Here is a 13,368-nt window from a genome sequence, read left to right on the forward strand (position 1 = left end):
GGGTCGCGACCCACAGGTTGAGAACCGCTGCCCTAGATAATGTCCCTTCCCCTTACCGTCCCACCTACCCCTGGGATAACAGCTCCTACTCACCTGTGACTGACTCTTGGCACAAAGTCCACCCTGTTGGAGCTACAGTTTCCTCATCTCAAATGGGGAAGAGTCATGCCTACCTTGTAGAGTCCCTGTGCAGCTTTAGTGAGCTCTTGCTTGTAACAATAATAATAGTATTGAGCACTCAGTGTTAAGTGCCTCATTTACTCACTCAGCAAATATTTTTTGAGCACCTACTGTGTGCCAGGCCATTTCTAGGCACTTGAGGATACAATGGGCAACGTGACAAAGGTCTCCTCCCTAGGGGAGCCCACTTGGTGACGGCTCCCCCAAAAGTCTGAGGGCTCTCCCTGGACTTGGGCCCCACGCAAGAACTACATTTGTCCACAGGAACATCATGAACAACAAAGTTTTCTACCAGCACCCAAATCTGATGAGGGCACTGGGCATGCATGAAACAGTCATGGAGGTCATGGTGAATGTCCTTGGGGGTGGCGAATCCAAGGTAAGGGTCCTACATGGACTGGGGAGCTCAGGGCCAGGAGCCACGGAAGGCAGGCACTGACCACTGGCCCACCCTGCCCACCCCAGGAGATCCGCTTCCCCAAGATGGTGACAAGTTGCTGCCGCTTCCTCTGTTACTTCTGCCGCATTAGCAGGCAGAACCAGCGCTCCATGTTTGACCACCTGAGCTACCTGCTGGAGAACAGTGGCATTGGCCTGGGTGAGAACCCCCCGAGCCCGGTGATGCCTCCCAGAGCCCGCTCCTGGCAGTCCATCCAGGCCCCCCTCACTCTCCAATGGCTCACTTATTCATTCAGTAAACACTGACTCTCAACTGCCCTTGGTCTAATCCTGTAATGAGCAGTGCTGGGGACACCCATACAGCCCTGGGCCTAGCCCTCATGGGGCTCATAGTACATCAGGGAAGACAGACCCATCCCAGACAGCAACAGCCCAAAGTGGTCAGACTTTGGATGGGGGAGCACAGGACAGAAGAGGCACCCAACCCAGGCTGGAAAGGGGTGGTCAGGAAGGGCTTCCCAGAGCGGGTAAGATAAGCAGGAGACAGGTGGCTGAGCACCTCCAAAATGCATTCTCACAACCTCTCGCCCCCACAGGCATGCAGGGCTCCACACCCCTGGACGTGGCAGCTGCCTCTGTCATTGACAACAATGAGCTGGCCTTGGCGTTGCAGGAGCAGGACTTGGAGAAGGTGTGGAGGGAGGAGGCCTGGACCCTGGGGCACCTGCTGATTCAGGACCCATTATGAGGAGCCATTTTGGATGGTCCAGGATCAAATCAAAAAGAGAATAATTTTCAAGGAAAGATCAGGACCCCAGTCACTCACTCGTGGAGCTGAGGGCAAATCCACGCTCCACCCTTCCCAGCTGTGTGGCCTTGGCACATTTCTTGGCCCTCTGTGCCCCTGCTTCTGGGTGTAGCACTGAAGGGCTCCGAGTTCAGAAACTTAGATTTAACCCTCCCCACTCCCTTGCTGCATGGCCTTGGACAAATGGCCTAAACTCTCCAAGCCTCTGTCTCCTCATCTGCAGAATGAATATAATTAAAACAATGTTATAGAGCTGATCAGAGGGTTAAATGAATTAACCTGTGAAAGCATTTACAAAACAGTAAATACTCAATAACAGTTATCCACTATTATATTATTTAACAAATGTTTATTGAGCACCTACTATGTGCAGGGCAGTAGGAGTATGACAGTGATTGAGACAGAAATCCTTGTCGTTGTTCTAGCTGGGTGGATGGATAATAAACAAGATGAATAATAAAAGACATGGTATATTAGCTAGTGATAAGTGTTGAAGAGAGAAAAAAGTAAGCAAGAGAGAAAATTATCAAGTGTCAGAAGGGTGTCCAAGTTTAAATAAGAGTGATCAGAGAAAGCCTCCCTGAGGTAGTGACATTCAAGTAAAGCTCTGAAGCAGGTGAGGAGCCATGTAGACATCAGGGGAAAGAGCATTCCAGACAGGAGAACAGCCAGTGCAAAGGTCACGAGGCAGTAGCGAACCTCATGATTTTGAAGAACAGTGTGGTGGTTAGAGCAGAGGGAGCGAGGGGTGAGTGGTGGGAGGTGAGGCAGGAGGTACTGCAGGGAGGTTGTGTGGAGGGTCTTGTGGGCCACAGTGAGGGTTCTGGCTTTTGCCATGTGTAATGCACTACCAGAGCATTCTGAGCAGGAGAGGGACATGACTTGATTCAGGTGTTTACAGGGTCCCTCTGACTGAGTGTGGGGGACAGATTTGGGGGTAGCAGGGAGCCCTGGGTGGAGGCCCCACTGATGGCAGGTGGGAAATTAGGGCAGAGGATGAGAGTTATTGTTTGCAGTGGGTTCCAGAGATAATTGGAGTGCAGAGCACCAGGGATTGTCAGGGACCTGAGCCTTGGGGAGGACAGTAGTGTGGGTCTGGCCTCTGGCTGAGCCCTCCTCTGCCCCCAGGTGGTGTCCTACCTGGCTGGCTGTGGCCTCCAGAGTTGCCCCATGCTCCTGGCCAAAGGGTACCCAGACATCGGCTGGAACCCCTGCGGCGGTGAGCGCTACCTGGATTTTCTGCGTTTTGCTGTCTTCGTCAACGGTGAGGAAGGTGGTGGTGGTGGGGGGGGGGGATGGGATCACTCAGGTGTGGCTCACATCTTGAGCTACAAGCCTGGCGTGGGCAGGAGGCAGGGTCTGGGCATGAACTCTTGAGGTGCAGGGCCCAAGGCTACCCAGGGAGGGACCCTGGGCTCACAAGGCCTCCTGATCCCACCTGAGCCACCAGGTGAGAGTGTGGAGGAGAACGCTAATGTGGTGGTGCGGCTACTCATCCGCAAGCCCGAGTGCTTTGGGCCGGCCCTTCGGGGCGAGGGTGGCTCGGGACTGCTGGCTGCCATCGAAGAGGCCATCCGCATCTCTGAGGACCCTGCGAGGGACGGCCCCGGTGTCCGCAGGGACCGGAGGCGTGAGCAGTGAGTCTCCTGCCCCCTCCTCAACAGAACAACCTGCCCTCCTGTGCCCCTTGCTGCCTCCCCAACACCACCCTCCTTCCCCTGCAGCTTTGGGGAGGAGCCCCCTGAGGAAAACCGGGTGCACCTGGGACACGCCATCATGTCCTTCTACGCTGCCTTGATTGATCTTCTTGGACGCTGTGCACCAGAGATGCATGTGAGAACCAAAGACCGAGGGGCGTGCATGGCCTTAAACTGCTTCATTCAGGCATTCAACATTGGTCCTGAGTTAGGCAATGCTGGGGACACACCAGTGACCAAGATAGCCCCAGACCTCACTCTCCCAGAGCTCCCTGTCCAGTGAGGGGAGAACAGATAGTGAGAACACAGGGTAGTCAAGGCTGCTGTGGAGACACACAGGCTGGGGTCAGGGCTGTGTATTCTTGACCCCTGAGTTATCCCCATGAGAAGGATTTCTGCTCCAGTGGGTCAGGAAGGGATAGAGTGGGGTAATGCCAAATGGGTCATGAGTTTCCCAGTGATATGCTCCCCTCTCCCCTCCAGCTGATCCAAGCCGGCAAGGGGGAGGCCCTGCGGATCCGTGCCATCCTGCGCTCCCTTGTGCCCCTGGATGACCTCGTGGGCATCATCAGCCTCCCACTGCAGATCCCCACCCTGGGCAAAGGTGTGAGGGGGTGGGACTCAGCAAGGGAGTGATGCTGGGGAGGGTGCGTCTGAAGGGCATCTCTGACCCCCTGAGTCCTTGTCCACAGATGGGGCCCTGGTACAGCCGAAGATGTCCGCATCCTTTGTGCCAGACCACAAGGCATCCATGGTGCTCTTCCTGGACCGTGTGTATGGCATTGAGAACCAGGACTTCTTGCTGCATGTGCTGGACGTGGGATTCTTGCCCGACATGAGGGCAGCTGCCTCACTGGACACGGTGAGCAGCCTGGCCAACCTCCCTACTTCAGTGGGAATAGTGTGTTCTGAAATTGTGTAGGCTTTCCTGACCCTCCCTCCCCCACCATCAAGATAGAAGACAAAACCAAGAAAAAACTGAATTCTGGGAAAGGGGCAGGGTGGAAATCTCCAACACCTCAGGTTATAAGAAATAATCATTCTCAGAGATGGTTCAGCATCATGGAGACACAAAGACCTTGTGCACAACAATAGTACTAATAACAGTTACCAAGGCCAAGTACAATGAGGACTGAGAACTGACCACTGGTTTGGCCAGATGGAGGTCACTGATGATCTTGACAGTTTCACAAGGTGTGGGGCAAAAGCCTTACTGGAGAGAGTTAAGGAGCTTGGAGTGAGGTATGGGGACAATGATTGTTGACAGTTTTATAGCAGGTTGTAACAAAGGTAGCAGAAAAAATGGCAATGTGCTGGAGGGGTGACCTTGGTCAAAAGAAGGCTCTTCCTTTAAGGATGGGAGAAATAACTCTTGGCCGTTAATTGGGAAGAGGAATACAGTGAACTTGAATCTATAACCATCAGCTTGTCAGAAATACTGGGGCAAAGGAACAAGTTAACTGACACCACCAGGAAGTGATCAGCCAAAGTGATCAGGAAGAGATTCCACTGGACTAATGACCCAGTTACTTCAGCAAATAAACAGCTTTAAAGCGGGGGAGGAAAAGGGACCGCTGCAGATGAAAAGACCCGAGACCCGTCAGCTAAACATAGTATGTTGACCTTCCTGGAGCCCTGATCCAAACAATCTCAGCTAAATGCAAAGCAACTTTTGAGACAATTGGAGAAAGCTGATAATGAATATGAAGACACTAGGCCCAGTGCATGAAAATTCATGCACTTGGGGTGGTACTTCAGCCTGGCCTTGCCCTCTCACAGTCCAGGACCCCTCAGGGAATGTCCACCTGCCGGCTTAGGCCTGCTCTCTGGGGAATCAGGCCTAAGCTGGCAGTCAGACATCCCTCTGGCATCCGGAGAGCCCTCAGGGGATGTCCGACTAACGGCTTGGGCCCACTTCCCCCAGGGAGCGGGCCTAAGCTGTTAATCGGATGTCCTTAGTGCTGCCGAGGAGGCAGGAGAGGTTCCCGCCACCACCGCTGCGCTCGCAGCCTTCAGCCTGGCTTGTGGCTGAGTGGAGCTCCCCCTGTGGGAGCACACAGACCACTAGGGGGCAGCTCCTGCATTGAGCGTCTGCCCCCTGGTGGTCAGTGCACATCATAGCAACTGGTCGCTCCTCCATTAGGGTCCATTTGCATATTACCCTTTTATTATATAGGATTATTATATAGGATTGTTAATTCTGTGAGGTGTGATAATGGCAGCATAGAGTGTTAAATAGAACTTCTTGTCTGAATGGAGATACATATTTAAGTATTTTGGGATAAAATGGTATAGGCTGGGTGTTGCATGAAAATATCACAGGAAAAAAGGTGGGGTTAGAAGAAATAAACATGCCCAAGGTGAAAACTGCAGAATGCAAATATATGTTAAATCTGGGTAATGAGTGTTCATTAATTGGCTTCTCCACTTTTGTAAGAGAGTAGAGACTAGGAGGAGCAGGTTTGGAGGAAAGATCAGAAGCCTGGGTCATTTGCTCAGAGCTGTCCAGCGCGAGTGCCAGGGCAACCCCAGGAGCCACAGAGGACTGAAGTCCCCACTCTGCGTTCCAGGCCACGTTCAGCACTACTGAGATGGCGCTGGCGCTGAACAGATACCTGTGCCTGGCGGTGCTGCCGCTCATCACCAAGTGTGCGCCGCTCTTTGCGGGAACCGAGCACCGCGCCATCATGGTGGACTCCATGCTGCACACCGTGTACCGCCTGTCCCGGGGCCGCTCCCTCACCAAAGCGCAGCGTGACGTCATCGAGGACTGCCTCATGGCGCTCTGCAAGTAGGCGGCGGGGACGGGGCGGGGCGGGGCCGTGGAGTGGGGTGGGGTGGGCTTCCAGGTGAGAGCCCACCGCCCGCTGAATGTCCTCCCAGGTACATCCGCCCGTCCATGCTGCAGCACCTGCTGCGGCGCCTGGTGTTCGACGTGCCCATCCTTAATGAGTTCGCGAAGATGCCGCTCAAGGTGAGGGCAGACGCTCTTTAGCTCGCTCATTTCCATGCCCCGCCCACCGCTCGCTCTCATTTGTATCAACACCCCGCAGGGCAGTTAAACTGCAAATATGAAGCCATTCTTTAGCATTTTCATTTGCATACTGGGGTTCCCAGAATATTCACTTTGTGTCATTGGTGCCTCTAACACTCTCTAATTAAAGTTTAATTTCCCTAACATTGAGCCAACCCGCACATAAATTAACATATATTTGCATGGGGCACACTGCTTTTCCTAATTAGCATGCTTATTCTTATGCCCAGACCACCAGCCTTCTACTATTCAAATGAGTACATTTATTTTAATAAACAGTTCCACAGCTATTTTGAATCTTTGCACAGTCTTTCTTATTATTATTTTCTATTTCCATGCTAGTTTTTTTAAAAACATATTTTTATTGATTTCAGAGAGGAAGGAAGAGGGAGAGAGAGAGAAACATCAATGATGAGAGAGAATCATTGATCAGCTGCCTCCTGCATGCCCCACACTGGAGACTGAGCCTGCAACCTGGGCATGTGCCCTGACCAGGAATCAAATTATGACCTCTTGGTTCATAGGTCGATGCTCAACCACTGAGCCATGCGGCGGGGCTCCATGCTAGTTTTCATAAGGAGATACCTCCAACTCAGATATCTTGACTATTTTGCATAATACATCTAAATCAGCCCCTATTTCAAATTTGCATATTAAATGTGGAGGCCCTCTTCACAATTACCATTTTTTGTATGGAGTGCTGCTGGTGTTTCTATTCCACATGATAATTGATGTAAGAGCAAACCACTGCATCCATGTGTCCATTTACTCATACATAACACTACTCATGGATTATTGGTGTAAAACAATACCAGACAAATCCAGCTCTGCTTTAATGCCCATCCTGACTCTAAATTAGAATGCTAAATTTGTATAATAAACTGTGCAGGACCACTCCCCAATAAGCATACTATTCCCCTCACTGGCACTATTTACATAACCCACACCTCCTTCAAAATGTAAAAGCACTGGCAGCCCTGGGCCCCCCAGGACTTTCATTTGCCTGCCAACTTCTTCCGCCCCCTCATTGCTTGCCTCTTCCTTTCTCCCATCCAGCTTCTTACCAACCACTATGAGCGCTGTTGGAAGTACTACTGCCTGCCCACAGGCTGGGCCAACTTCGGCATCACTTCGGAGGAAGAGCTGCACCTCACAAGGAAACTCTTCTGGGGCATCTTTGATTCGCTGGCACACAAGGTCTGGGCACCTGGGGACCCTGAACAGAACCTGTTGGGAAGGGGTGGAGTCCAAAGTTGAGATTCAGGATGAAATCTCCAAATGTGGGGTTCAGGGAGGGAGGTCCTTTGGATCAAAGAGAATCCATGAGTTGGACCTCTGATTTGGGTGTCATGGAAGATGGGATGGGCCTCTAATTTGGGGGCTTGGAGATGGTTACATAGGATGGCTTGAGGGTCCAGATGGGACTGAGGCTTGGGTTTCGTAATTCATGTTTGTGGGCTCAGGGAGGAGGGTGACTGATGGCAGGGATAAATTTGAGGTCCTTGGACTCCAGGAACTGCAGGCTCGGCCAGGCCTGCAGTGACACCCCTGTCCTTGGCATCCCTAGAAGTATGACCCAGAGCTGTACCGCATAGCTATGCCTTGTCTGTGCGCCATCGCAGGGGCCCTGCCCCCTGACTACGTGGATGCCTCATACTCGTCCAAGGCTGAGAAAAAGGCTACAGTGGATGCTGAAGGCAACTTTGATCCTCGGCCTGTGGAGACCCTCAAGTGAGGCCTTGTGGGAGGAGAGGGTGGGATCCGGGGCAAAGAGAAGTAGAATGTGACTGTCAGAGATGGAAGGAAGGGCCAGCCCCAACATCTGCTGACCCTGTCCCCCTTAATAGTGTGATCATCCCAGAGAAGCTGGACTCCTTCATTAACAAGTTCGCAGAGTACACACATGAGAAGTGGGCCTTCGACAAGGTTGGCATCAGGGTCCTCCCCTTCCCAGGAACTCCTACCCCTGCCCCAAAACATCAGCTTTTCTGAGACACTTAACCCTTCCTGAGACCTACAACCCTCCGGGGTTTCCTCTCTGTGTACCCCAAGCTGCTGTTTACCCCCCATCTTGCTCCTACCCTCAGCTGTGTGGTAACACTGCCTCCACCCATCCCTTTTCACCTCTAGATCCAGAATAACTGGTCGTATGGGGAGAACGTAGATGAGGAGCTGAAGACCCACCCCATGCTGAGGCCATATAAGACCTTTTCAGAGAAGGTGACCAAGCCTTGGGGCCCAATGTTGGGGGTCCAAAATGAAACCTCTAAGTTTGGGGGTTCAGGAAGGAGTGAGTCTGCTTCAGAGGCTTGGATCTAGCTGGATCCCTCTCCATGGACTGTGCCTTTCCTTGAACTTGGCTGCCTCCCCTAAACCCAGGACTCTTAGTGTTCCTTCTGGAAGAGTCGGAGAGACTGGGTTTGATTCCTTGACCATCCTTAACTTCTCTGAGTCTCCTGTGTAACATGGGACAATGAGAGTGTGTTTGGAAAGCTCTGTTACAGAGCAGGGAAGAGACCTACGTTCAAATTCAACTGGACCACTTCCTAGCCACGTGCTGGGGGCTTTCCCCTTTTTGGGACACTGGAAGCCAGGGAAGCTAAGCCAGGGCCTCTTACCTCCACTTCCCTCTCACCCCATTCCACCAACTGCGTTTTCTCCTATCAACCCCAGGACAAAGAGATTTATCGATGGCCTATCAAGGAGTCCTTGAAAGCCATGATTGCCTGGGAATGGACCATAGAGAAAGCCAGGGAGGGTGAGGAGGAGAAGACGGAGAAGAAGAAAACAAGGAAGATCTCCCAAAGTGCCCAGGTGGAGGCTGGACCGGGGTGGAGGGCTGGGCATTGAGGGGGTGGTGAGTGGCTAGAATAAGGGGCAAGGCCAGGAGAGGGTGAGGCCAGGCAGGAGGTGGAGTGGGGTTAGGAGGAAGGCCCGCAATGAGGTGCAGGAGAAGGCCCAGGAAAGGAGACAGCAGAATAGAAAGTAGGGGGTGGCTTAGAGGCAGGGCCTTAAGAAGAGGGTGCAGAGCAGGGGTCTAGGGCCAGGTGAGGGGGGTAGATTGGGTCCGGGCATGGGCTTCCTGCTAACCCACCAAGCCCCCCATTTCTCCCTTGTCCTCCCAGACCTATGATCCGAGAGAAGGCTACAACCCCCAACCACCCGACCTCAGCGGAGTTACCCTGTCCCGGGAGCTGCAGGTGAGACCCCCTCATCTTTTCTTTTGGGGTGTGGAGGTGTCTGTTTGAGTGGGGGAGGACATCCTCTGAGTCTGGGCCTTGACTCTCGCATCCACACCCAGGCTATGGCAGAACAGCTGGCGGAAAATTACCACAACACATGGGGGCGGAAGAAGAAGCAGGAGCTGGAAGCCAAGGGTGAGAGGCCCCATCCGCCTCTGCACAGATCCCCCTTCTCCACAGTCCCCTAGTCATAGGCTCTGGATCGTAAGGGCCTGTGTTAGAGCTGTGTGACTTTCATCTTCCGCAATTGCTTTCATCCCCTTGAACCTTTGTTTCTGTGTTTGTACAGCAGGGATAATAGCATTTACTACCTTAGGTTTGTGGTGAGGACGTGAAGAACATCCAAAAGCAATGTTTTGGTTATTTTTATCTCTGTCTTTATTACTATCCTATATAATTAAAGCCTAATATGCAAATCGACTGAACTACCGGTCACTATGATGCGCATTGACCACCAGGGGGCAGAGGGTCAATGCAGGAGCTGCCCCCAGCCCGCAGGCCCCAGGCCAACCAAGGCAGAGGCCAGCCAGTTGCCCCACAGATTGGCCCTAATCTCTAGCCAAGCATAGGGATCCTACCCACGCAAGAATTTCGTACATCAGGCCTCTAGTAATTATATAAGCCTTCAACTGCAGAAACCACTTCAATGAGAGTGGCCTGGGTCCCTCCCAGCCCCCTGATTTCTGGTCTTTGCCACCCCAGGTGGTGGGACCCACCCTCTGCTGGTCCCCTACGACACTCTCACTGCCAAGGAGAAGGCACGAGATAGAGAGAAGGCCCAGGAGCTGCTGAAGTTCCTGCAGATGAATGGCTATGCAGTCACCAGGTACATGGGCTGGGAGCCAGACCTGAGAGCAGTGGGGACGAGAGGCAGAACCCACAGGGCACAGCTGGGAGAACTGAGGCCGGTGTAGGGGAAACAGGGCCAAAGAAGGGAGGAGGCTAAGAGGGTGGGGTCTGGAGAGCAGAGGCGGGACCTGAGAGGGCAAGAGGCTAAGAAGGTGGGGCCTGGAGCGTGGGGGCGGGACCAGAAAGGGGGAGAAAGCTAAGAGGGTGGAGAGTGACAAATGGGGTGGAGCCAGATGGGGGCGTGTTAAGAGGGTGGGGCTTGGGGTAAGAAGCAGCTCTAGTCCAGGGAGGAGCTGGAAACTCCAGGGACCTGGGGTGAGGCAGAGTCAGAGCTCGAGAAGGATGGAAAACAGGGCATTCTGGGTCTAAGCTGACCCTTCCCATCACCCATCCACGCAGAGGCCTTAAAGACATGGAGCTGGATACATCTTCCATTGAGAAACGGTTCGCCTTTGGCTTCCTGCAGCAGTTGCTACGCTGGATGGACATTTCCCAGGAGTTTATCGCCCACCTGGGTGCGGAGAAGTCCCTCCCTGATGCCTGCCCTACCCGGGAGCCAGGTCACGCATGTCTCCTTCCTCCCTCATGTAATTCCTGTGCCAGACAGTGTTAAAGGTGTTGAGACGAAACAGTGAGCAAGACAGACAAAGATCCCTGTCCTGGATTCAGACAATTAATGTCAGAAATAACTAAATCACTTCGTATGTTAGAAGGTGATTAATGTTATGGGGGAAAGACTACAATAGAGCCAGCTAAGGCAGGTGCAAAGGGGAGTATTCCGGAAGACCTTGAAGGAACCGGGGAAGGGGCCGTGTGGACATCTGGGGAGAGTATTCCAGGCAGGGGAACAGCCAGTGCAAAGACTCTGAGAGGCCCCTTCTATGAATATTAGGCCTGTTTGGCTGCACCAGAGTGACTGAGGGCGAGAGTGAGAGGAAATGGGGCCAGAGAGGTGGCAGGGGCAGCTCATGGAGGGATTTCTTAAATGTATGTAGAGCTCACATCTATTTCAAAGTTTAATATTGTAAGTGTTTGGGATCTTTATTTAGAAGTTTGGTGATGAGAAATATGCCATAGGAACTTAACTCTTGTTTATATCAATTAGCCTGTGGTCAAATCGGTGTCCTTATACATTGTTTTGCTTAAAGTTGCAGTTTCCAAGAACCTAAGGAGGATGTTAAGTGAAAACGCACTGTACACAGACCTCCAAAGTGGGAGGAGATGGTACAAGGATGTTTCTCACAGTGCCAAGAAATAGCAAGTCTATAATAATTAGGGTCAGCATTATTATTTTAATAGTATTAATTATTACTGTCACCATTATTATTACACTTGAAATTGATTTCCATTTTAATATTGACCTCTAGTTTCATTTATTTCAAATTTACTCAATGCCAGTATTGATGTTCAGGAAGAAAAGGGCTTGTGATAGGAGAGGAGGGGGATGTTCCATGGCCCTGCCCCATTCTCAGCCTCAAGAAGGGTTTGAGCAAAGAGTTAGGGCAGCAGATGAAAGGTAGGAAAGAGTTTTATTTCAGAGCCAACAGGCTGACTTCATGTGAAGAATTTATCTCCCATCCTCTCCTAACTCTGCCCCATCAGAACACCCTGAGTTCACTAGCCTTGAATCCACCATGACCCCTTTTTGCTCCCCCCAGAGGCTGTGGTCAGCAGTGGACGAGTAGAAAAGTCCCCACACGAACAGGAGATTAAGTTCTTTGCCAAGGTGAGAGGTGGGCTCAGAAGCTGGAGGAGGCTGGGAACTGGATAGACTCTCTCCACCCTTCACTCAGTCACACTCATCTCTCCCCCCTTCACTCTTCAGATCCTGCTCCCTTTGATCAACCAATATTTCACCAACCACTGCCTGTATTTCTTGTCCACTCCGGCCAAAGTGCTGGGCAGTGGTGGCCATGCCTCCAATAAGGAGAAGGAAATGATCACCAGGTGGGCTGCCCTTTGACCTCTGACCCAGCCCCATGACCTCACAGCATTGTAATCCTGGACCTTATACTCCTACCGTGGACCTTAGGGGCTCTGTCCTGGGGGCCGGGCACTGACTACCTCCATCTGCAGAGGCAATTAAAGGGCAGGGTGACCAACTGTCCTGTTGTGCCCGAGACCGAGGTGTTTCCCAGGACATGGGACTTGCAGGCAAACTGGGATGAATTTGTTGCCCACTCCGCCCCAACATGCCAGTTATTGCCAGTTACTTTCAAGCTTACTCATCTCTGCCCTCCCCACCCCTCCTGTCTTCTTCTTTTTCTTCCCCATCATCCTATCTCCTCGTGGCTCTGTCTCTGTCCCTCTCCCTATGCCTGCCTCCTCTAACTGTGTCATCACTGCCCTTGTCCCCTTGGAGTCTTTGCACCCTGTTTCCCCTGTCCTTTCTCTATCATTAGCCTCTTCTGCAAGCTTGCTGCTCTTGTTCGTCACCGCGTCTCTCTCTTTGGTAAGTAACTTTGCTCCCTAAGCCCTTCTTAATATTCCCTCTCTTCCCCTCATTACCAACCCCACCCTGAAGAAGTGTGGCCCAGGTTCATGCCTTAATTTGAACAACCTTTACTGTGTTCTTCCCCTCAACCCTACATGGACTAGGTAGACCTGGGGGCAGTGACTGGGACAGTCTTGGGCCCAGCGCTCATGGAGCTCACAGGCCAGGACAGGGAAAACAGGCTCATCACCAGAGAGTGAAGGCCTGAGGGGTCAGGGCCTGGATGGTGGAGGGTCAGGAAGGGGAGGGGGGGTCAGGGCCTGGATGGGGAAGAACGGAAGCCTATGGGAGTCTGGGTGGGGGTGCGGAGAGGTAATTTGGGGTAGATGTAGATCAGTGGTTCTCAACCTTCTGGCTCTTTAAATACAGTTGTGACCCAACCATAAAATTATTTTTGTTGCTGCTTCATAACTGTAATGTTGCTACTATTATGAATCGTAATGTAAATGTCTGATATGCAGGATGGTCTTAGGCAACCCCTCTGAAAGGGTCGTTCGACCCCCAAAGGGGTCGCGACCCACAGGTTGAGAACTGCTGATGTAGATGAAGGTACTGTCCTGTAGTCCTTCCTTCACCCAAGCTCATCTTCATCCCTCAGGGACGGATGCCCCAGCTGTTGTCAACTGTCTTCACATCCTGGCACGCTCCCTGGATGCCAGGTAGGG

The 13,368-nt window shown here is 52.2% G+C and overlaps 1 protein-coding gene across 1 annotated transcript in view; it reads left to right on the forward strand.

The window, feature by feature from the left end:
- Nucleotides 1–13,368, forward strand: part of RYR1 (ryanodine receptor 1) — a 127,174-nt gene that overhangs the window by 46,386 nt on the left and 67,420 nt on the right. The window contains 23 exon segments of the mRNA XM_023760566.1: nucleotides 445–559; nucleotides 646–778; nucleotides 1,176–1,270; nucleotides 2,516–2,651; nucleotides 2,838–3,024; nucleotides 3,112–3,220; nucleotides 3,568–3,688; nucleotides 3,777–3,946; nucleotides 5,655–5,875; nucleotides 5,968–6,058; nucleotides 7,175–7,315; nucleotides 7,686–7,849; nucleotides 7,966–8,044; nucleotides 8,249–8,338; nucleotides 8,792–8,932; nucleotides 9,244–9,318; nucleotides 9,420–9,495; nucleotides 10,063–10,186; nucleotides 10,609–10,724; nucleotides 11,868–11,935; nucleotides 12,035–12,156; nucleotides 12,612–12,661; nucleotides 13,302–13,362. Of these exon segments, the coding sequence (XP_023616334.1) occupies nucleotides 445–559; nucleotides 646–778; nucleotides 1,176–1,270; nucleotides 2,516–2,651; nucleotides 2,838–3,024; nucleotides 3,112–3,220; nucleotides 3,568–3,688; nucleotides 3,777–3,946; nucleotides 5,655–5,875; nucleotides 5,968–6,058; nucleotides 7,175–7,315; nucleotides 7,686–7,849; nucleotides 7,966–8,044; nucleotides 8,249–8,338; nucleotides 8,792–8,932; nucleotides 9,244–9,318; nucleotides 9,420–9,495; nucleotides 10,063–10,186; nucleotides 10,609–10,724; nucleotides 11,868–11,935; nucleotides 12,035–12,156; nucleotides 12,612–12,661; nucleotides 13,302–13,362 (2,685 nt within the window).

Source organism: Myotis lucifugus, unplaced genomic scaffold (genome assembly GCF_000147115.1).
Source record: "Myotis lucifugus unplaced genomic scaffold, Myoluc2.0 scaffold_185, whole genome shotgun sequence".
Classification (NCBI taxonomy): Eukaryota; Metazoa; Chordata; class Mammalia; order Chiroptera; family Vespertilionidae; genus Myotis; species Myotis lucifugus.